The following is a 23309-nucleotide window of genomic DNA, read 5'->3' as shown; positions in this document are numbered from 1 at the left end:
CAGGATAGAGCAGGGTTTAGGGCTGTTGTGCATAGGGTCGCTATGAGTTGGAAACGACTCGACGGCACATAACAACAACAACAACAACAAATAAATGGGGTTTTTTCGAAATAAACTTTTACAGTAAATATTGCTAACAGCCAAGAATGTTTAAAAGTTTTCTCTAAAACCATTTTAAAAGGGAAGTTCTCAAGTCTGCCTGATTATTGAACTAATTTAGAGAGTTTTTTCCCAATTATATTTATTTGCCATTTTATTTTTCAAAATATATCATCTTGTACTGCTGGTGTCTCTAAAAGTCTTAACAATATCTAATGCTTCATGACTTTTATTATTATCCTGGCTAATCTTCTCTGCATTGTTACAATTTTAGTATATGCACTGCTGGAGCAAGAACTGAGGAGTTTTTTACACAACTTCCTAGGCCTTATCATAATAATACTGGATAGTTCTGGCCTAAGTCAAGCATTGCGTTATCTAAAACACAAAAAAATTAGTTGATCCCACTGAACTGCAGTGTTTGAGAAAACTGACTATGCCATGAACTGCCAAAACACCACAAAATAACTCCATCCTGGAAATAATCAAAATGCACCCTAGAGGTAAAGAATGGTAAGAATTCACCTTTGGGCATACTATCAAGAGGCACCAATTCCTGGAGAAAGACATCATGCTCGGTAAGAGGGTCAGTAAAAAAAAAGAGGAAGGCCCTTAGTGAGACAGACTTGACCAAGTGGGTTACTAACAGCAGAGACTGTAAGGAGGGTCCAGAATTTCATTTGGGCAGCATTTCATTCTGTTGTATACAGAGTACACATGGTGGTATAGTAAATATACTAAGAATTAGTATGAAAGAAATATGTTTTATAAAACAGTTTTTTATTTGGTAGGAGCACTCAATTGATACATACCCATAAGATCAACAAATAAGGAAAGACAAGCAAAACTGATCTTACCACATACATTTTCCCCATGGTTGAAGTAACTAAAACAAACTGAAGGAAAACAAAACGCAACTCAAACTCTTGCTGTTGAGTTGGAATCACCTCATAGTGACCCTCCTGTGGCTTTTTGAGGTTGTGAATTGCAAAGGAGTAGATTGCCCTTTTTCTCAAGGAGCTGCTTGTGGATTCAAACCAAAAAGGCTCTGTATTTGAGTTAGCAGCTCAACTCCGTATAGACTGTGCCACCAGAGTTCCCTGTAGAGATTGATGAGAGCTGCATACCCTTGTTTTATTGCTGCTTTGTTCACAATAGCAAAGACTTGGAAACAACCCAAGTGCCCGTCAACAAATGAATGGATAGAGAAGCTGTGGTATATTCACACAATGAAATATTATGCAGCACTGAAAAACAAAGAACTTATGAAATATTAAACAAAATGGGTGACTCTGGAGGACATTAAGCTGAGTAAAATATCTCAGTCACAAAAAGACAAATACTTCATAATGCCACGGTTATAAAACAGGACTGACATGCAGATTAGGGGGAAACTAGACAAGAGGGGATAAAAAATGTACATGGCATTGAAACAGATGAGGAAAAGAACTATATAAAAGGAATATATGATTAGTTAATTAGTTATTATTGGCATGGCAAGAGTTCAGAATAAGAGCTGCTTAAGAAAGTGGACTGGGAGGGATTATATAACATTGAATCTTTTTTTCTTTTCCAAAGAAAAAAGGGAACTGGGGGGAAGGGGCACAGGGAGGAAAATGTGCCACAATGAATGAATGGAAATCCAAGTTCTCTATCAAGTTTCATTAAAATCTCAGTAAGAAAAGATTAACAACAGCATCAATTCTCTATCTAAGAAAGGAAGGAAAATAAAGATGTCAATGGCCTTTGAGTTACTGAGACTTCATGTATTCTATTCTTTCTCTGGGCCTCTGGATCTTTAGAGCATTCCTACCAAGGCAGGTGGTAGTGAATTTTCTTTCCTTCTTTACCTACCCTCTGTTTTGGTCTTCTTAATGATTTTTTTTGTCCATATCCCCAATTTAGAGATCAGAGTGAGCAAATTTTTAACTTAAAAAAAAATCTGCAAGTGTATTTACCTTGCATGCCCCATCAAATCGAGGCAGTTACCATACATCTAAAAGAACAATTTCCTCTAGTAACCTTCTTACTTATAAAGTCAATTAATGTGTCAAATATGAGAGGAAAATAGAAACTAAACAGAGTTATATCAAATAATATTAATACCTACAAACTTTTCAGAAGTAGATATGAAAAGTTTTAATGTCTCTGAATAAACCATCTACACAACATATTGCATTATCCTCATTACTAAATCTTGGTCAACTTGCTGAGAGAGCCTATTCCAAAGAAAGATGGTCCAGGGGACGATGGAAGTTATTAATAATAACAAATAATAAAAGAAAAGTAACAGTATCCTGAAGATAATGGAAAAAACTGAAGAAATACATCAACAGGGAACTGCCAAAAATTCAAACCAGATTCAGAAGATGTAGAAGAGAGATCAATGCTGATGTCAGATGGTTCTTGGCTGAAAGCAGAAAATACCAGACAGAGGTTTACCTATGTTTTATTGACTATACAAAAGCATCTGACAATGTAGATAATAATTTATAGATAATGTCACAAAGAATAGGAATTCAGAACAGTTCATGGTACCCACGTGGAACCTGTACACAATGAGACAGGCATTCTAACAAAACAAGGGAATTCAGGCATGGTTAAAAACATCAAGGAAGTATATATCGTGGCTATATCCTTTCACCATACTTACTCAATTTGAATGATGAGCAACTAATCCAAGAAAATCAAGTATAAGAATGTGCTATCAGGATTGGAGGAAGGCTCATTAACATGTGATAAACAGACAACTTTGTTAGCTCATAGTGAAGAGGTTTGAACATTCGCTGACAAAAGTAAAAGACTACAGTCTTCCATATGCTTTACACCTCAACACAAAAAAAAAACCCCAACCCAAAACAAAACTCTAAAATCTTCACAACTGGACCATAAACAACATAATAAATAAAGATTTAAGTTGTCAAGGATTTAAGGTTCATGAAAACAGCAGTCAAGAAATCAAACAATGTACTGCACTAGGCAAATCTGCAGCAAAAGACCTCTTAAAAATGCTAAAAAAGGCAAAAGTGCCATCATTGAGGACTAGGGCATGCCAATAAACTTTTATCAAATAACATTAAATGTGTTAGATATGGGCTATTTAAGTAGCATTTAAAAAACAAAAAGGAAGGTTTACTCTTGCCTAAAATTACCCCAAAAAATGTCACTTGTTGCATAACACAAGTAAAACTAGAAAATAGTATCGCATTTAAATACTGTGGTGATAGACTAGAGGTTAGCTTTTTTTTAGCCTACAGTTAGCTGCCTCTGGTCTCCAGGTACTGCAGATACGTGGTCTTGCAAATCATCAAAAGCTGTGGGACTAGAATAAGAGAAAAGAGTGCTTCCCACATGAGGCAGTGGACTTGAGGTGAGCAACACATGAGGTGAACAAGGCTTGTAGTGGCAAGACTCTGGTGAGTGAGAAACTGGTGGTGGAGAGATCAGTGAAACTGGCAATGTGTGACCCAAGGCTTTTTGCATTTGTTCTGGCCAGTTAAAGGTCTGGCTTTTCTTCCTGGGTGATTTGGATGTGACTGCTGAACTGAAACCAGAGCCTGGACTTACTGAGGAATTGTTGGGCTAAAACCTAGACTTGTATTCTAAGACATTCTTTGCCTCCCTAACCCATTTCCCTCATAAACTCTATCGCTGGTACCTTAATTGTGAGTCTATGAGTCAGCAACAAATAAACGAAGCTCTTGCTGTTGCTGGGGATCTAGGAGTACCAAGGGGCTGGGCAATGGGCTCTTTATTTGCTATGCAATTCTTACTCCCTCTGGCCCTTCCAGAGCGATACTCATGGCCTTGTGCCATTATGTTCCATTTTCTGCTACTTAGGCAAGTATTAATATGTTAAAAAAAAATAAAGAGTAAAGAAATGGCAATTTTTAATTCTCAATTCCTGGCAATTGTCCATTTTGTGTTACTAACTATACTAAATTACAGCAAAAGTTATTGACAAAGACAATGAAAATAGAGCAGAAGTTTATGATCATTCTCGAACTAATCAGTTTTACACAAACCAATTTTCTCAAAATTCCTACCTCAAAAGTTTGTTCAAAATTCTGAAACTCCTGTAATCTTGCCTGAAATCCTTCAGCAAGGGCTCCACCTGTAATTTATAGGCAAAGATTTTAAAACCATGTACAGCAAGACAAGATCTGCATTATGCTCCTGGTTTTTCTAAGCTATTATTATTGATGTGGTATAATATTTGTCCTATGCACACAAAAAAGGAAGCTTACAACTGATACATACCACCCTCTGGCATCCCCTGTGCTTTGTGCTTTCTAGCACTAAGAACTTCCTTTGCTGAAACAAAGAAGATACGGTTCCTTGCTTCTATATGATCCACAACTTTCAGCTCCTCCACTAAGAAATGCAGGCATCTTTCCATGTGCTGTCTGCGTACCTAAAAAGAAAAGATGACCATCAAAATAACCGAAACAATTTAAACAAACATAAGTGATATAACCAACAACCATGGTCTATGTCAAATTCTAATTATAATGGTATTATAGGGAAAGTTTCCAGATACTTTGTAATCCAAGAAAGTCTAAGAAAGTATGACACTTGCTAACAGAAGAAAATCTTTCTATTAATTTAACCCAGAGATTCTTCTTTTGAACATTCATTTAAAATTGTGATATTCTGAAGTAAATAAACTAATATTTAAAAAATTTAATTTTTTTTATACACAAATATCATACAACCTTTAAAAAAAAAAAGCAAATGTCAGTCAGTGCTTAGGGGAATCAAGAAAAGTTCCCACTTCTCCATAAAAATGTATAGAATTAGACATAACATATGCACAAATTAGCAGTATTGATTTTCATTCCTATCTTACTCATACTTTCTAAAATGTCTACAGTGAGGCCATTACTTCTGAATAATGAAGCTGTAATAAAACCGCCACAATGATACTGTTTTTACCTTTTAAAATCAGAATAAAAATGGTGTCTTTTTCATTAAAACATGGTAACTATGGCTGAGAACATAGCACTTTTGTTGGTAGTGCTGTGGATTCTGTACACCACAGGTTGGAAACCTTTCTTATCCTGCCCCATCCTTGTAAAGTCCAGCATGTTCAAGTCCACTATTACAGGGATTGTGCCAGCTCACCTCATTAAGCGGTGACCTAGTCTGTGATCATATTTTTTTTCCCCATTGAACCTCTCTACTTTTCCAAGCAAGGCTGAGGAAATGGCATTAAAAGAAAGTAGAGTCACAGTGTTGTTCAAGATTAGCATTTTGTTAAACCTAAAAGTTAAAATAAAATTAGTACTAAATGTTATCATGTTATCATTATAGAAACTTTGGAAGCACTATGAGTAAAAGCATTTTTCATTAACCAAAAGGTTTCACATTTTGAATTCAATCATCACTGAATGAGGAGTTACAACCCTGGAAATGCTATGGGCAATTCTTACAGGGTTACTGTAAATTGAAATTGACTTGATGGTAGTGGAGGTTTTTTTAGGTTTTGTTTGTTTTAATATTAGGACCATTAAGCTATCTCTGCCAAGAGTTAGGAAAACAAAGCAAAATAGAAATGATAACTATTAAAGAATAATCTGTAGATGGTTTTTCCAAATTCTCTGGTGATTAAATGAGATCTCTAATTGAAAAATCCATGATCACAGACAAAAGTTAAGTCGTGATCCGAATTCCAATTTGGGAGAAAAACAAATTAAAGCAAGTAATTTCACATCAAGGAGTGATAAAATAATTACATACTCACACACACTCCACACACTTGCTTTATATGATTTTCCACAATAAACACATACTATTACTAAGTCAGGGAAAGTCTTATTATGCAAAATAAATACTACTTATAGATCACATAACAGATACTCCTTTCTTTTAAAAAAAATAATTTTGACAGAAGTGTTATTAAAACAAAATTCCAAGTGTTGTTGAGCATATGAGCTGCCAACTCTGCTGATGGGACGATAAACTGATATAAGCACTCTGCAAAGTTCTGGCTGTCTACTAAAACACTTAAAAATGTAAAATTTGTATCTACTTGGCAGACACATCCAGAATGTCTCCTGACACTGACAAATATACTTTGGAGTTCAAAACTACTCTTCTCCTGCCATGGAAAACCACTTGTGTAGACCTAGCATACATATTTAGCTCCAAAGACATGCACCATCATGTACACAACAGCATTTTTCATAATAGCTAATTAATTACTCAAAGGGAGCTCTGGTGTGTCATATAAAGTGAGTTGTACTGGTAACTCAAAGGCTGTGCATCTGTGGCAGTTTGAATCTACTAACAGCTCCAACAGAGAAAAATGGCAGTCTCCTCCCTCTGTAATGTACAGTCACAGAATAAAGTTGGGTCACTAGGAGTCAGAGCCAACCACACAGTGGAAAGTTTTCTGTATTACGAAAATGTACATCACTAGTAGACTGAATAAAGTGGATAATATCAATAGGATACTATCCAGCAACAAAAACGTGCAACTACAAAAGCAGTAGCAATATGCATCACAAGAATACTACTAAGCAAAACTGGGGACAAAAGTGGGTAATGTACAATTCTAGTACATGGAAAGTTGAATTATTGGGTGGTTGCAAAAAGTATTCAGGATTTTGGTTTTTATTATTTATTATTTTTTTTATTATTGCCATTAGGCAATAATTTCATAATAAACCTTATCATGAAATATTAAATATGTGTGTGTAGATCTATATATAAAGCTTACTTTAAGCTCTCTCTATATATACAGTTGGTTGTAAATATATATTGCATTTTTGTCTGTTTTTAGGGTACAGAACACAGGGCATCAAAATAAGACTTTTGCCAAATCTACTTACACAAATTCAAACTCAGCTGCAGTGCAGCACAAAGAGTAATAATAATGATGTTTAGGGCAAGGGAAATAACAGTGAATGTGGAAGGGGAAGTGAAGAAGGCTGGGCAGAAAAAGGAGAATGGGGAATATCACTAGGTACCAGAGATTGTTGGGGGGAGAATAAAGCAACAGGAATAATTCAATGGAAACTTGAAAAGTTGGGGCAATAAAAGGCATAGATCAAAACTAATTATGTCTACAACCAGGAGAAGATAGACGAATGGGATCTTCTAAGAATCAAATCCCTATGCACATCCAAAAACTTCTCCAACAGGGTAAAAAGGGAAGCTACAGACTGGGAAAAAGTACTTGGTAGTGACATGTCAGATAACAAGATAAAGGTGAATAATTCAATTGAAAAATGGGCACAGGATATGAACAGACACTTCACCAAAGAAGACATTCAGATGGCTAACAAGCACATGAGAAATGTTCAAAATCCCAGCTCTAAAAGAGATGCAAATCAAAACAACTATGAGATATCATCTCACCCCAGTAAGAGTAGCAAAATTTAACAGAACGGCAAGCAACAAATTCTGGCAAGGTTGTGGAGAAACTGCAACCCTTATTTACTGTTGGTGGAAGTGTAAAATGGTGCAACCACTGTGGAAGGTGGTGTGGCGCTTTCTCAAAAAGTTGCAAAGAGATACCATTTGACCCAGCAATTCCACTACTGGGAATATACCCGAAAGAAACCATAACTGCCACCCAAGCAGATATATACACACCCATGTTTATTGCGGCTTTGTTCACAATAGCAAGGAGTTGGAAACAACCTAAGTGCACACCAACAAATGAATGGATAGAGAAGCTGTGGTATATTCACACAATGGAATACTACGCTGCTTTGATAAACAAGGAACTCATGCAATATTATTTAAAATTGGTGACTCTGGAGGCCATTATGCTGAGTGAAATATCTCAGTCACAAACACAAATACTGCATAGTGCCACTGCTGAAAAACAGGACTGACATCAGGGTTGGGGGGACACTGTGAAAGATGGGATAAATAATATATACTGCATTGAAACAGAAAAGGGGGGAAACTGTTTTAAAGGGATATGTGATTAGGTATTATTGTCATGACAGGAGTCCAGAACGAAGGCTGCATAGTGGAGTGGACCTGGGGACAGGGATTTTAAAACAATGGGGGAATTATTCTTTTACTTTTCAAAGAGAAGAGTGTACTGGGGGGAGGGGTGGACAGGGAGAAAAGTGTAACAATGAACGAATGGAAATCAAAGTCTCTATAAATTTTCATTAAAATTAATAAAAGAATGATAAAATTTTAAAAAGCTGTTTAATATGCATAATGCAAGTTGTTGATTCATTCTCGATGTCATTTTCTTCTTCATACAGTTAAGCTTCATACAGTTAAGCTGACTGGATAAATTGTGTATACTGAACTGAAACAGATGAGGGAGTGAATTTAAAAGCTATGTATGACAGGATATTATGGTTATGTACTTGGGGCGATGGGAGCGGTGGTGGGGGATTGTGTAGCAGGGAAGGAGTGTTTCTTACTTTTGAAAGAGAGGAGCGAACTGGTGGGGGGGAGGGCTGGGGGTAAAGAGAAGTGCAGCAATGAATGAATGGAAATCCAAAATCTCTGTAAATGCTCATTAAAATTATTTAAAAAACAAAAAAAAACTATGTAAAAGAAATTTATGTGAATGACTGTATAAAACATAATGTACATGAATGAAACACAATGTGTATAAATGAGTGTATGCAAATCAATTTTTTAAAATGCCTTTAGAAAATGTCAACTCCAGAATGCTGGAATTTTATGCTTCCAGAATAAAAATAGTTTGTATTTAGCTGACAAAAATGTACAGATTGTATTTTTTTTTTAAAAAGTAGACTGTAATGACTCTTATTTTAAAGTTTGAGCACAGTTATAAAATTTCAAAGTTGACAAGTAGTAACTTGTATTATCTTTGCAACAATCTAGTAAAAAATTAATCTATAATGTTAGGAGTTTTGGTGGCTAGTGGTCAACTAGTACTGTCAACCCAAAAACATGCAAATCAAATGTGCTGGCTGCTCCACAGAAGAGAGATGGGCAGTCAACACCTCTGTGATTTATGGCCTTGAAAACCTGCTGGAGAGTCAGTCCTGCTGCACCATAAACAATAACAAAAAAGTCATGACTGAAGTCAGGGAAGGTGATTACTTTTTTAGAGAAAAGAAAGAAACTGGGAAGACCAGATGAGGATGGGGGATGAGAATATCCTCCTTCTTGATCTGTATCCATACATAAATGTGTTAAATTTGTAAAATTAAAGGAGTTAGACACTTAATTGAAAATTTTTTATTACAATAAACTTAAATAAAAAGCAATATAAAAGAAATAAAGTTTTAAGTTCTGAAATGTTTAACTCAACCCATAGCTGTCAAGTCTGAAAAAATGCCTAACAGATCCTCCAGCGACTTTTCAAAGACTATAAACTGCACAAGAAGAGTCTGTTCATCTTTTTTCCACAAAGCATGTAGTGGATTCGAACTACCTGCCTTTGGGTTGGCAGGGCAACTCTGTATGGATTAGGCTTAGACAGTATTTTTATAACACATTTTCCCTCAAAGTCTAGTAGTACCTTAATGTACATGTTTTTTCTATAGTTTTCTAGTTTTTCTAATAGTTCTCTATAATTATAAAATTTTCACAGGTAAGAAAAGATTTCTTATGGTGTACTATTCTGTACCACACACTATTTCTCAAACAAGAACTTTATTTCAAAAATTAGGAAAAAACAACTTACATCTTCCATATATTCTGGCTCTGATGCAGAGGCATCCCAACGATTATTCAAAATGAAAATATTGGGCTTGGAAAGGCGCTCATTTACTTTGTGAAAAAAATGCTTTTCCTAAAAGACAAAAAGAACTAACAGTAGGTTCACTTTTAAAAATTATTTTATATTTACATTTATAACAAAAATATATTTAAATCTAAAAATTTGAGCCACTTAGACAACAGTGATTTGCATCCACTGATAAGGGGTCTCAAAGAATATTCTACAAGCATTTTATTTTTCCTGAGATGAGAAAATGAAAACAGCAAGGCAGAAGCTTTGATTTCTCTGCCCCATCATAACTTTTTCTCAAATTCGATTTAATAAATCATTATCAGCAAAAAACATATCACAGGACAAACAGACCAGGCTCTCAAAAAGATACCTCAAATATCTTTTAGAGTCAGGCTAAATAAAATATTATCTGTGTAAAACACATAAACAACTCATAAAAGAGAAATATATACCAAAAAAGTTAAAACTATTCACATCATATTTCAAACTCCATAAAAAAGGACGTGGTAATAGATATGAGCATGAATGTACTTATAATTGGTATTTTTGAACAATGAAATGAGGGAGGTTAAAGAATTGTAGGAAAAAGCACTAAAATCAGAATTTTTAATAGAAATTTTTTTTAATCCAATTTTTCACTTACCAGTTTCTAAGTGACCATCGGTGTTGTCTTACTAGCCTGGACTATGATCACACTAGACTGGACAGTATAAACAAAAAGGACAAAACTAAAATATTGATGGTAACACCCAGGTTATAATGTTGCTCAGTCATAATGTATTTTGATGAATAAGAGGTTTTATTTTTCTCATATTTAGATTGGGAAATTGTGGATTATTCACAGATGAACTAGTTAAGGAACATTCAGGAGCAATGATTTTGAAAAATATCACAAAATAAAAGGAGAGAGACTGAAGAACAATATGCTGAGTGAACAAACTCAGTCCCAGAAGGGAAAAACTGTGTAAGACCATTAAAGTATAAAGATAACTAGTAAGACGTGTATGAAGGTCCAAAGTTGGGTGAAATAAGAGGTTTTTAAATGTTATGCAATTTATCTGGGTTAAGTACAGTTCTAGTAATCATCTAGGATTAGATAGGGGCTTCGAGTATATGCACATGAAGCTGGAACCTAAAGCCTAACTAGAAAAGGATGAAAAGGAGAAAAGCTGGAAATCTGACAGTTAAAACATGAAAGGCTTTGCCTGCTAAGATAGAGAAGGTATATATTTTATTTAAGAGATTTAAGTAAACATACTAACAATTCTAGGGTCCATTCTTCAGAGACTGGTAAATAATCAAAGATTCAGAAGAAACCAGAGCCATCAAATCAAAGCCTAGACTGCTGGTGAATACACTTAGTGAACATGCTCTAGATTGATTCCATTCAATTCCTAATAACAGAGGATCTTCCAGATAATAAAGTTCTTCCTAATACAGAATTTCTGGTAACAGAGGCTCTTCCAAATACAGGATTTGGAATTCCCAACTATTAAAAGTAAAACCAACATAATTTTCTTAATTTCATGCCCAAACACAGTAATATAATGAAATTTTACCGTATTCATTAGTGTTGATTCAGAGTTTGCAACCAAAACGAAGACATCAGCATCTAAGCAAAATTTATCAATCCAGCTATCCAACTCTGTAGTGACATCTGTGCCTGGACTATGGGAGGGAAATAAAAATTGTTATGATATCATCTTTTATAAAACAAAATCTGAGTTACAAAAAGACACGCTTAGTTGTTTATGTTTGATGCTTTTGTACTCTAAAAAGCAGGATTTCTACCAATACCAGTGTATTTAAATTAGTCTCTAACCAATAAAAAGAGTAATCGTGGCAGGTTGAGGATCTGTGCTTTAAAATATGTATGCTTACTTTGCTGGTTAAGGGACTGCTGACAGGGGCTAGCCAAACAACAATTTAACAAAGACTCTAAACAAAAAGAACCTAGTGACCTTAGACAAAACAATAAAGATGATCAATATTTCTTTCTCTAAATCTGTATGTGGGGAAAGCTCAGAAATTTAAGTGCCAATAACCATACACAAAAGCAAAACCTCCACTAGACGAGAATCATACACATCATCCCTTAGTTTAGATGAAATAATTCCAATTGTCTTTTATGTTGCTGCTGTTATTAAGTACCATCGAGCTGAGTAGGACTCATAGGCACCCTACAAACAGGTCTGAATTCTGTTCTATCCTGTATCATCTTCACACTTACTGATACACTAACTCCCATTGCAGCAGTCACCATGTCAATCCACCTGGTCAAGGGTCTTCCTCTCCTTCACCAACCATCCACCCAAGAATCATATCCTTCTTCAAGGAGGAGCCCTTCCAAGAAACATGCCCAAGTATGTGAGGTGAAGCCTCATCATTCTTGCCTCCAAAGTATACTCTGGCTGCAACCTCTCCTCTCCAAGATTATTTGTTCTCTCGGCTGTCCATGGGATGTTCAGTGCTCTTCTCCAACTCCACAGCTCAAAGACATCAATTCAACTTCTGTCATCTTTATTTACTGTCCAGCTTTCAGATGCAGAGAAAGTGATCAGAAAGACCAAGGCCTGTTTCAGACACACCTTAGTCCTCAAAATGACATCGCTACTTCTCATTAATTTGGAGATGTCCCTAACTGCAGATTTTTCCAGTGCAATGCATCTCCTTATTTCCTGACTGCTGATACTAAAGGTATTAATTATGGATCCAAGTTGCTGACAGTTTCAATCTCTTCTCCAGCCATCATAATGTTGCATATCAGTCAAATGGTAAAAATCTTTGTTTTCTTGGCATTGAGATGCAATCCATACTGTAGGTTGCATTCCTTGATGTTCTGCAATAAGGGCTTTGGGTCCTCCTCACTTTTCAGTGAGGTTGTATTATTTGCATAATGCAGGTTATTGATGAGTCTTCCTCCAATCCTGATGCCACAATCCTCTTCATACAGTCCAGCTTCTCGGATAATTTGCTTAGCACACAGATTAAATAGGTATGGAGACAGAATACAAGCCCAATGCACTCCCTTCTTAATTTTAAACCATGTACTGTTTCCCTGCTCTGTTCTTAATAGGTCCAGGTATAGGTTTAACATGAGCAAAATTAAGTGCTCGGGAACTCCTAATCTTCTCAATATCAGGCATAACTTGTTATGATCCAGAGTCAAACGCCTTTGCATAGTCAATAAAACACAATACAACTGTCTATATTTTAGCTTAATGTATCCTATAATAAATTAACAAGATGACTGGCTGTGGTCATGGTGTAGTCTGGTCTTAAAGTCAATTAGCTAATATTCCTTTTAAGTTAAAAATTTTGACGTTCTAACGATTTTCTCTCTCACTGGAAACATTTTTGCTTGTATAAAACATTTAAAATCGAGGGACACTTTGACCAATAAAATAAAGGAATAAAAAGAAAAAAAACATTTAAAATCTTTGATACTGATATGCTTAAAAGATGCATAAATTTTTATTAAGCAACAGTACAGCAAATCTTTAAAGACATTAATAAAAGAAGGGTAAGAACAGACTTAGAAAAGCTAAAAAAATGCGAAGGTAAACAATAAAAAACTACACAAGTTGTTGGGCAGTTACTTTGGGAAAACTGGGCTCAGAAACACTGTTATTAAGAAAAATATCTAGAATTATATCGTTTCTAAGGCTAAACACTCAAATTACAAAATTAGTGCAGTAAAAGAAAAGCACCTATGCACTTGTAACTTTCAGAAAATCATAATTACAAATTTGTACTTTCATGTAATATTTAAAAACTACTTAAAACACCAAAATTTTATCTATTTCCTTAACAATCTAGCAAATGAAAACAAACCAACAAATGGAGATTTAAAACTTCAATACTACATGGTAAAGCAAGCAGTATTATTCTGTTAACTTCTTTTAAAACAAAATGCAATTAATATGTAATGTTACCTGTCTACTAAAACCAAGTCATCTCTCAAGAGAGCACATTTTGCCTTTGGCCAAAACACATGCACAAGACAGCCAGCTTTCAAGTCTTTGTCCATATGAAGGGCATGGGCCAGCTGATTAACTGTCTAAAGAGAGGGGGGGAAATGTACATGTTATAAATAAAAGTCAATGAAAAACAAAGATACTATGAATTGACACATAATTTTTGCAAAACATGTACAAGATGCTTAGCACAGGGAGTTAAGGATGCTGACTGAAAGGCCCTTGGTTCAAACTCACCAAACATACAAGGACGAGGCAGTAGGCTTGTGTAAAGACTATATCCTTAGAAATCCTACAGCAGTGAGACGGGATTGCTTTGATTTGGAGCTGACTCATAGTAATGTGTTTGGCTTGGTTTTTATACAAAAAGGATACCTTTTAATCAGAAATAAAACCATATGGACAATCTAGAAAAGCCTGTTTGAAAATTACCGAGTTGTTATGTGCCGTCCAGTCACTTGCGACTCATAGCGACCCTATGTACAACAGCCCTAAACCCTGATCTATCCTGTGCCAATTGCACTGCCTCTGACATACCCATCCCGATTACCCCAGTCACTGAATCAATCCACCTCACAGAGGGTCTTCCACTCCTGTGCCGTTCCTCCATCCTCCCAAGCATGATGTCCCTCTCCAAGGACCTGTTCCTCCTTACATGTCCAAAGTATGTCAGACAAAGCCCCAGAATCCTTGCCTCCAAGGAGTAGCCTGGTTTAACCCTCTCTAGGATGCATGTTTGTTTTCTTGGCAGTCCAGGGTACATTCAATACTCTTCTCCAGCACCACAGCTCAAAAGTGTCAATTCTCCTATCCTCTCTAGTCACTAACTCTCTGATGCATAACAAGTGATTGCAAAGACCATAGCCTGTATCAGACACACCTTGGTCTCCAGAGAGACACCATTGCTCTTCAGTACCCTTGAGAGGTCCCTAATAGCAGACTTTCCCATGGAAATACATTTTTTTTTATTTTCTGGCTACTAGTGCCAAGAGTGTTGACCGTCGAGCCAAGCAAACTAATAATCTCAATCTCTTCACCATCCATCCTGATTCTACCAATTGGTCCAGTGGTGAGAATCTTTGTCTTCTTGACATTGAGTCCATACTGAAGGCTGCAGTCCTTGACCCTCTGCAGCAAGCACATCAGGTCCTTCTGTTTCAGAAAGGAGTGTTATGTCATCTACATAACGCAGGTTGTTGATAGATCTTCCACCAATCCTGACGCCACACTTCTCCTCATAGAGACTGTTCTGCATACAAGTTGATAGGACACATCCCTGGCGTACGCCTTTCCCAATTTTGAACCATGCAGGGTTTCCTTGTTCTGTTCTGACGACTGCCTCTTGGTCCAAGTATAGGTTTCGCATTAGAACGATCAAGTGTTCTGGGATTCCCATTCCTCTCAGAGTCAGCCACAGTTTGTTATGATCCACACAGTCAAACGCCTTTGCATAATCAATGAAACACCAACAGACATTCTTCTGGTATCCCCTGCTTTCAGCTAAAATCCATCTAACATCAGCTACAATATCCCTAGTACCACGACCCCTTCTAAACCCAGACTGGACTTCTGGCAGTTCTTTGCTGATGTGCTGTTCCAGTAGTTTTTCAATAATCTTCAGTAGAATCTATCTTGCATGTGAAATCAGTGATCTTGTTCCATCGTTTCCACACTCTGTTGGGTCACCCTTATTTGGAATGGGAACAAATATAGATCTCTTCCAGTCAGCTGGCCAAGTGGTTGTTCTCCAGATTTCTTGGCACAACTTACCAAGTGGGAGTGGGGTGGGGCGAGAATTGAATTGCTCATATCCCGTTTATGGAAAAATAATCAAGACTGGAAACATTTTTTTCTTATTAATTTCAATGAAAATTTAGAGACTTTGAATTTCCATTCATTTATTGTTGCACTTTCTCTCTCCCTACCCCTCCCCCCAAGTTCGTTCTTCTCTTTGAAAAGAAAATTATTTCATTGTTATATAATCCCTCCCCCAAAGTCCACTCCACTGTGCAACCTTTGTTCTGGACTCCTGTCATAACAATATCTAATCATATATCCCTTTTAAACAGTTCTCTCCCTCATCTGTTTCAATGCAGTATACAGAATTTATTCCATCTTTCTCATTCTCCTCCCAATCCTGATGTCAGTCCTGTTTTGCAACACTGGTACTACACAGTATTTGTCCTTTTGTGACTGAGATATTTCACTCAGCATAATGTCCTCCAGGGTCACCATTTTGAATAGTATTTCATGAGTTCCTTGTTTTTCAATGCAGCCTAGTATTCCATTGTGTGAATATACCACAGCTTCTCTATCCATTCGTTTGTTGATGAGCACTTGGGTTGTTCCCAACTCTTTGCTATTGCAAACATAGATGTGCATTTATCTGTTTGGGTGACAGTTAAGGTTTCTTTGGGGTATATTCCCAGTAGTGGAATTGCTGGGTCAAATGGTTATTTCTATTTCCAACTTTTTGAGAAAGCACCATACTGTCTTCCATAGTGGTTGCACCATTTTACACTTCCACCAACAGTGAATAAGGGTTTCAGTTTCTCTACAACCTCGCCAGCACTTCTTGTTGCTATTCTGTTAAATTATTGTTTGCTCTTCTGTTAAATTTTGCTGTTCTTTTTTTTTAAATTTTGCTATTCTTACTGGGGAAAGATGATCTCTCATAATTGTTTTGATTTGCATCTCTTTTAGAGCTAGGGATTTTGAACATTTCTTCATGTGTTTGTTTGCCATCTGAATGTCTTCTTTGATGAAGTGTCTCTTCATATCCTGTGCCCATTTTTCAATTGGGTTGTTTACTTTTATCTTGCTGTGGTGCTCGAGTATTTTATAAATTTTGTATATAAGTCTCTTATATGACATGTCATTACCAAATACTTTTTCCCAAGACTGGAAACATTTCAAATGCTAAACAATGAAACTCTGATAATGGAATCCTGGACAATCTTTGAAACTGGTTAAGACTTTTGTTTATATTTTTATCTATTATAAACATAAAGTTTATAACAAAGTGTTTCCATTAGTTTTGGGAAAGTTTTTGGAGTTTCTGCTACTTTTAAAAAAAATTTTTAATTCATTTATTTATTTTTATTTTATTATTTTTTTGTGTGTGTACTGTCAAATCAGATCTGACAGGTACAGGGAGATATTGTTCCTCCTTCTCCAGCAGAGCATCTGGTGGATTTGAACCGTGCACCTCTGGGAAGTTTCTGCTATTTTTACTTATTTGTATTTTCTGATTCTTTTGAAATGAATGTAGACTACTTAATAATGAGAGATAAAGAAAATATAATCCATAATTAAAACAAGCTTTAAATAAAGCTCCACAGAAAAAAAGGTTGACCAATATAAAAGAAATTTAATATAAATTCTTCCTTTCATATGTTTTCCTCAGTAGTTATTTAAATATGTAACACTAATTAAAACCAATGGCCTTCCCTTTTCATTTAAATTCACCAAAATATTTCCACTTTTCAAGATAAATTCTAACACATTTACTTATTAATGGGCTAATCCAACACACTTAATGCATGTGAAGTAAATATATACTGTTATTGTTTTGCACCATGGAGTCGGAACTGACTCACAGCAATTCTTACAGAGGATTTTCAGAAGCATTAAGTTGCATGGAAGGAGATTGTTCATCTTTTTCCCACAGAGCAGCTGGTGGATTCAAACTGTGAGCCTTTGAGTTGGCAGTGCAACTCCTTACCACTAAGCTACCAGAGCTTCCTAAAAGTATAATCAATGTAGAAGTTTAAAAAAAATTAACAAATAAAAGAAAAGTTCATTAGCACACATATCTCCATAGTTCCTATGTGGCTTATGTCAAATTCTGAAGAGAAATATCTAACTACAAATAAGCAGAAAAGTCCTGGTTATGGCTGGACCAAGTTTCAAGTTAATTTCTATAGAAATAATGTTAAGTGGTATTGAGGGTGTGTGGGGTTTTCCCTGGCTTTCACAAATTTTTTGACAGACCAGTAAACTTATATGAAAAATCTTAGTATTTCACATTAACATTAAAAGTAGCTCTTTGAAAAAAAAAGTAGTTCTCTGATGGGACTGGTGTGAGTTACTCCACATATTCAAACTACATCTGGTACACTCAATGATTTGTTATTCTGCTGGGTTTTTTTAACTAAAAAAACCCCACTGTATAAGACTAAAGTCTATTTGAAAATTATAGTTTACCTGAGGTTAATATATTTTTTAAAAAAATAGGCTTGCAAGCAGGGCCTCAAAAAAAGTTAATTTGAGACTCAAGATTGTTCCTTTCCATAGAAATTTTCAGTAAAAGGCAAAAAATTTATACAATCTGCAGAGAAACAAGAGTATACTTGAGGTAAACATTCTAATTTAGGAGGACAAAGGAAGGAAAAGAACATAAGGAAGAAGGGATTAAAACAATATATGTAAATAAGTAAATATGTTATCAGTATGAAATAACAATGAATAAGGAAGACTGAAGAACAGATGTCTCATTGTGGTATTCAGAGTACTACTAATATCATGGACTGCCAAAAGAACAAGCAAGCATTCTTGGAAAAAGTGTAACCAGGGTGCTCTTTACAGAAAAAGACGGCCCAATCTAACTCACATGCTTTGGGCATGTTGTCAAGAAAGGGCAGTCTTTGGAAAAAGACACCAAGGTCATCAAAGGTCATATAAAAAGAGGAAGAACCTCAAAATAAGATGGATTCATATATTGACTGTAACAATGGACTCAAGCAGAGGACAGATCATGGGGATGGTTCAGGACAGGTGATCTGGTCTGTCACTCACAGGATTGCTGAGTCATAATCGACTCAGTGGCACCTAATAACATAAAATAACACTTTGTACTTTTCTTTGGGAATAGCCAGCCAAAAATGGTTTAAATTCTGATTAAGTAAGAATATTAATGATAAAGTAATGATAATTCTTTCATATACATGGTAATTACTAATTTGAAACTATTTTCTTAACATCTATTTCACTTCCCACAACTAAAGTCAAGAGTATCATTTTTCTAAGGAGATAAATGTAAGCAGAGTAAGATACCTGACAGATCAAACAACAAACTCATAGAACCAAAACTAGAATCTATTACTTCACCTACGGTGTAGCAAAACTAAAACAAAATGGATCTCTAAACAGTGAACATTTGGATTCACAGAAAAGATCTTTATACTTAACAGAAAAGATCTTTATACTTAAGAGAAAGAAGCAGCTTCCTTTTAGAATAATTCTACAGGCTCAAAGGGCATGGGGCTGGGCTGTCCAGAGCCAACATCTTGCATGCTAATTTACTGTTTTGTTTTGAGATGAAGGAGTTTATTGTTATGTGTCATCAAGTAGGTTCTGACTACTCATAAAGAGTAGAACTGCCTTTTAAGGTTTTCTTGGCTGTAAATGTTAAAGCAGCACGTCACCAGGTCTTTCTCTAGCAAAGCTTCAGAGTCAATCCAAATCATCCATCTTTTTGGTTAACAGCCAAAGTGTTTATTCATTTTGCAGCAGGACCACATGAAGGAATCTAGTGGTATTGAAAACTGTTTTAAGAAATTTATGAAACAGATAATTTCCATTGATTGTCTGATAAAATTATAACATTTATTCATATACACAATTTCTAAATACTCCTAAGAAAAGAGTAAATAATATCCAATGGCAGACATGTCAAATCAGATTTCTTTCCACAAAATATTTTAAAGACTGGAGATTAAATAGCAACAATAACACATTTTAGTAATATTCTTCCCATTGTAAAGTTTAAAAAACTATTAAGATTTTAACTCAAATTTATTTTTTATTTTATTCATTTATTTTATTCTCTTCTTTTTTTTTTTACAAATAGAACATAAAATGCTAGTTAAGGCTTTAATAGTAATAGTTCTTTCATCTCTCTCAAGAGAGATAGTGTTAAAAAATAATTTAAGGACATTATTTCAGATGTATTTTGCTGCTAAAATTCAAATACTATACCTTCACACTCCTTTTTTCATCTGATCCTTCCGTCATAAGAAAAGCTTTATCTCCATCAGTTCCTTCAACACTCAAAAAGCAGTTGGTTGTATGGCCAATTCCACTAGGGAGAACTTTATCCCACAACATTGCATTGATTACAGAACTCTTCCCACTGCTTGTCCTGCAGGGGCAAGAGGGATACAATCATGAAAATAAAACACTGACAAAAAACATGTTGTTCCATGGATCTAAGCTCAAGTTCTCCCGAATTAAAATTTTGTTAAAATTTTTTCAGACTGTATTTTTTAGGAAAAATGTTTACAACCTGATTTATGCAAAGAAAAGCAGTTTCTATCTCAGAAAGATAAAGTAGAAAGCATATTTAAATTTTTTTCATAAAGATATCCTTTAAAAAAAAAGTTATCCTTGACACTTCTAACTTAAGTACCTTTGCAAATTGAAAAAAACTGTGGTTCTTTGGAAACATTTCTAAAATTCTTTGACACTTCCCTTGTCACAAAATGAGGTCTAGTACCCCTTAAATCAATTGATTTGTGATATGCTTCTAAATAATTTTTGTCAAAGCTGACACTGGGTGATTCCCAAAATTAGGCCATGAGAGAAAATGAATGTTGCTTGTCTTTGTTCACCAGAATAAGTAAACTTACATGGCAAAACTCCAAATTCACCAAGCTATGAAAAAAGTCCAGCTAGATGGAGAGGTCTGGGAAAGTGCTGGAGTTGACAGTCCTAGTGAAAAGCCTCCTTGGCAAGGCAGCAGACAAGCAAATGAAGTCTTTAGATCTTTCTGGACCCTAATTGTTGAATTACCCTTAACACGTGTTTCCATTTGAAGATTCAAAATTCTGTAGGGCAAGACCAAAACATCTTCTTTGTTCCCTGTCTGAATTCTTGACCAAGATAATCTCTGAGCACAGTAAAATGGTTGCACTTAAATTGTTGAGTTTTGGGAAATTTGTTATCATCTATAATCAGAATTCTTCTGATGGTACTGAAAACCTAAGGATAGTACATATCCACATGACAGAACTGTTTTCAAATAAGTAAACTCAAAAACTTCAGAAGCCATTCAGAGCTTGAGTCCTGTGGGTCTGCCCACAACACAGGAGCTCTTAAACCATTCAGGCTGCTCTGACTTCTCATGGCCCTAAGGTTAGTACTTTTCACTTTATTGCAAAACAGTATCTTAGACCTATATCCTATATGCTTCAACTTTTTCCCTTGTAGTAGGAGCTGAACCTTTACTCATGCTAACAGCAGTATCTACTATTGCCAAAGGACATGATCTTAATTTTTCTTCAGTCTATCCCCTTAAATTTAAAAGCCAAGTCAGGAATAGGTTTGAAGCCTTGAACACTAATGAATGAAGACCAGATGAGCTGTGGGAAGATATCAAGAATATCACCCGTAAAGAATGCAAAATGAAGGAAGAAGAAAAGGCCAAAAGAGATGTCAGAAGAGACTCTGAATATTGTACTAGAGCACTGAGAAGCCAAAGCAAAAGGAATAAATCAAGAAGTTTAAGACCTGAACAGAAGATTTCAAAGCACAGCGAGGGAAGACAAAGCAAAATATTATAATGAAATGTGTAGATCTGGAGTTGGAAAATCAAAAGGCCCAAATTCACTTAGAATTTCTTAAGCTGAAGGAAACGAACAAATTCAAGTGTCGAGGTGAATACTTAAGAATGCTATGGGCAGAATAATACTAAATAATCCAGGAAGCATTAAAAGATGTAAAGAGCATAGTGTCGCTGTACCAAAAAGAACTTGCTGATACAGAGAATTTCAAGAAACATATAATCAATGAAGCCATGATGAAGGAGCAAGTACAGGCTGATCTGAAGGACTTCACAAAAAACAAAGCACCAGGAATTGATGGACTACCACTTGACATACGTCAACAAGCAGATGCAGCCATACAAGTGCTCACCATGTTGTGCCAAGACATCTGGAGGACAACTACCTGGCCAAGTGACAAGAAAAGAATCATATTTATTTGCATTGCAAAAAAAAAAAAAAAAAGGTGACCTGAAAGAGTGTTGGAACTTACCCAACAATATTACTAAATATCACATGCAAGCAAAATCCTGCCGAAGATTATCCAAAAGCGACAGGTACTGCCAGAAATACAAGCTGGGTTTAGAAGAGGTCATGGCACTAGAGATATTATCATCAATGTCAGATAGACCCTGGGAGAAAACTTAAGAGTACCAGAGTAACATCTGTCTGTTTCATAGACAATGCAAAGGCATTTGACTGTGTAGATCACAACAAACTGTGGCTAATTTTCAGGAGAATGGGAATTCCAAAGCACTTCATTTTGCTCATGTGAAACCTATACTTGGACCAAGAAGGAGTCCTTAGAACAAAGCAAGGAAACACAGCATGGTTCAAAATCAGGAAAGGAGTGTATCAGGGATGCATCCTATCTCTGTACCTTTTCAATCTACATGCAGAACGGATCATTCAGGAAGCAGGGCATTATGAGGAGGAGTGAGATATTAGGATTGAAGGAAGAGTCATCAACAATTTAGGTTATGCAGATAGAACAACCTTGCTTGGTGAAACTGAGGAGGACCTAAGGCACTTGCTGCAGAAGGTCAAAGACCGTCTTCAATATGGATTGAAACTCAACATGAAAAAGACAAAGATGCTCACCACTGGGCCATGTGACAACACCATGATAGATGGAGAAAAGATTGAGGTTGTTAACAATTAAAGTTTGCTTGACTCCACAATCAATACTCTTGGCACTAGCACTCAGGAAATCAAAAGAGGAATTGCACTAGGAAAATCTGTTGTCAAGGACCTTTCCATGGTACTGACAAAGAACCTTAGTCTAGAGAGTAAGGTGCACCTGATCCAGGCTATGGTCTTCACAACTACTTACTATGTATCAAAGAGCAATGACTAAGAAAAACAGAAACAAATCAATGCCTTTGAGTTATGGTGTTTGAGAAGAGTCTTAAACATACCATGGACTGCCAAGAAAACAAACAGGTCTGTCCAGGAGAGGGTGAAACCAAGTTTCTCCTTCGAGGCTAGCATTTAGAAGCTTTGTCTCATACACTTTGGGTTCATAGCCACGAAAAGAAAACTTATGTTGAGAAGAAATTAATAAACAATTACCTGCCAAAAAATGCCACTTTCATATGCCTCCGAGACAGCACCTCACCAATGACAGACAGCTTATTTTTATATGCCTGTATTTCAATCACATCATCCTCAGTGGCTATTTGGTCAAATTCTGGATTTCTGTATGTTGCTGTAAAAATAATTAATTAAAAGATCCATAATTAGAAATGTGAATATCTTGCAAAAGTTGCATACATTATTACAACAGGCCATAAGAGAACACTTGAACAAAAGAATTTCAAAAATTGCTAGCTTCAATAAGAGATGACCCAAGAAAACAACTATGAGATATCATCTCACCCCAGTCAAAATAGCAAAATTTAACGGAACAGCAAGCAATAAATGCTGGCGAGGTTGTGGAGAAACTGGAACCCTTATTCACTGTTGGTGGGAGTGTAAAATGGTGCAACCCCTGTGGAAAGCGGTATGGCG

General features: G+C 35.8%; 1 protein-coding gene across 1 annotated transcript in view; it reads right to left on the bottom strand.

Moving 5' to 3' along the window:
- Nucleotides 1-23309, bottom strand: part of LOC102872919 (mitofusin-1-like) — a 52937-nt gene that overhangs the window by 18739 nt on the left and 10889 nt on the right. The window contains exons 2-8 of the mRNA XM_006884022.1: nt 22872-23007; nt 19738-19900; nt 13717-13841; nt 11341-11449; nt 9734-9841; nt 4360-4513; nt 4146-4213 (exon numbers count right to left, since the gene is read on the bottom strand). Coding sequence (XP_006884084.1) covers nt 4146-4213; nt 4360-4513; nt 9734-9841; nt 11341-11449; nt 13717-13841; nt 19738-19900; nt 22872-23007 — 863 coding nt within the window. The remainder of the gene's footprint in view (nt 1-4145; nt 4214-4359; nt 4514-9733; nt 9842-11340; nt 11450-13716; nt 13842-19737; nt 19901-22871; nt 23008-23309) is intronic.

The sequence above is a fragment of the Elephantulus edwardii genome, unplaced genomic scaffold, assembly GCF_000299155.1.
Source record: "Elephantulus edwardii isolate Elephantulus edwardi_28Jun2011 unplaced genomic scaffold, EleEdw1.0 scaffold00031, whole genome shotgun sequence".
In the NCBI taxonomy this organism is placed as follows: Eukaryota; Metazoa; Chordata; class Mammalia; order Macroscelidea; family Macroscelididae; genus Elephantulus; species Elephantulus edwardii.
This window is presented reverse-complemented; position numbering and strand designations above follow the sequence as displayed.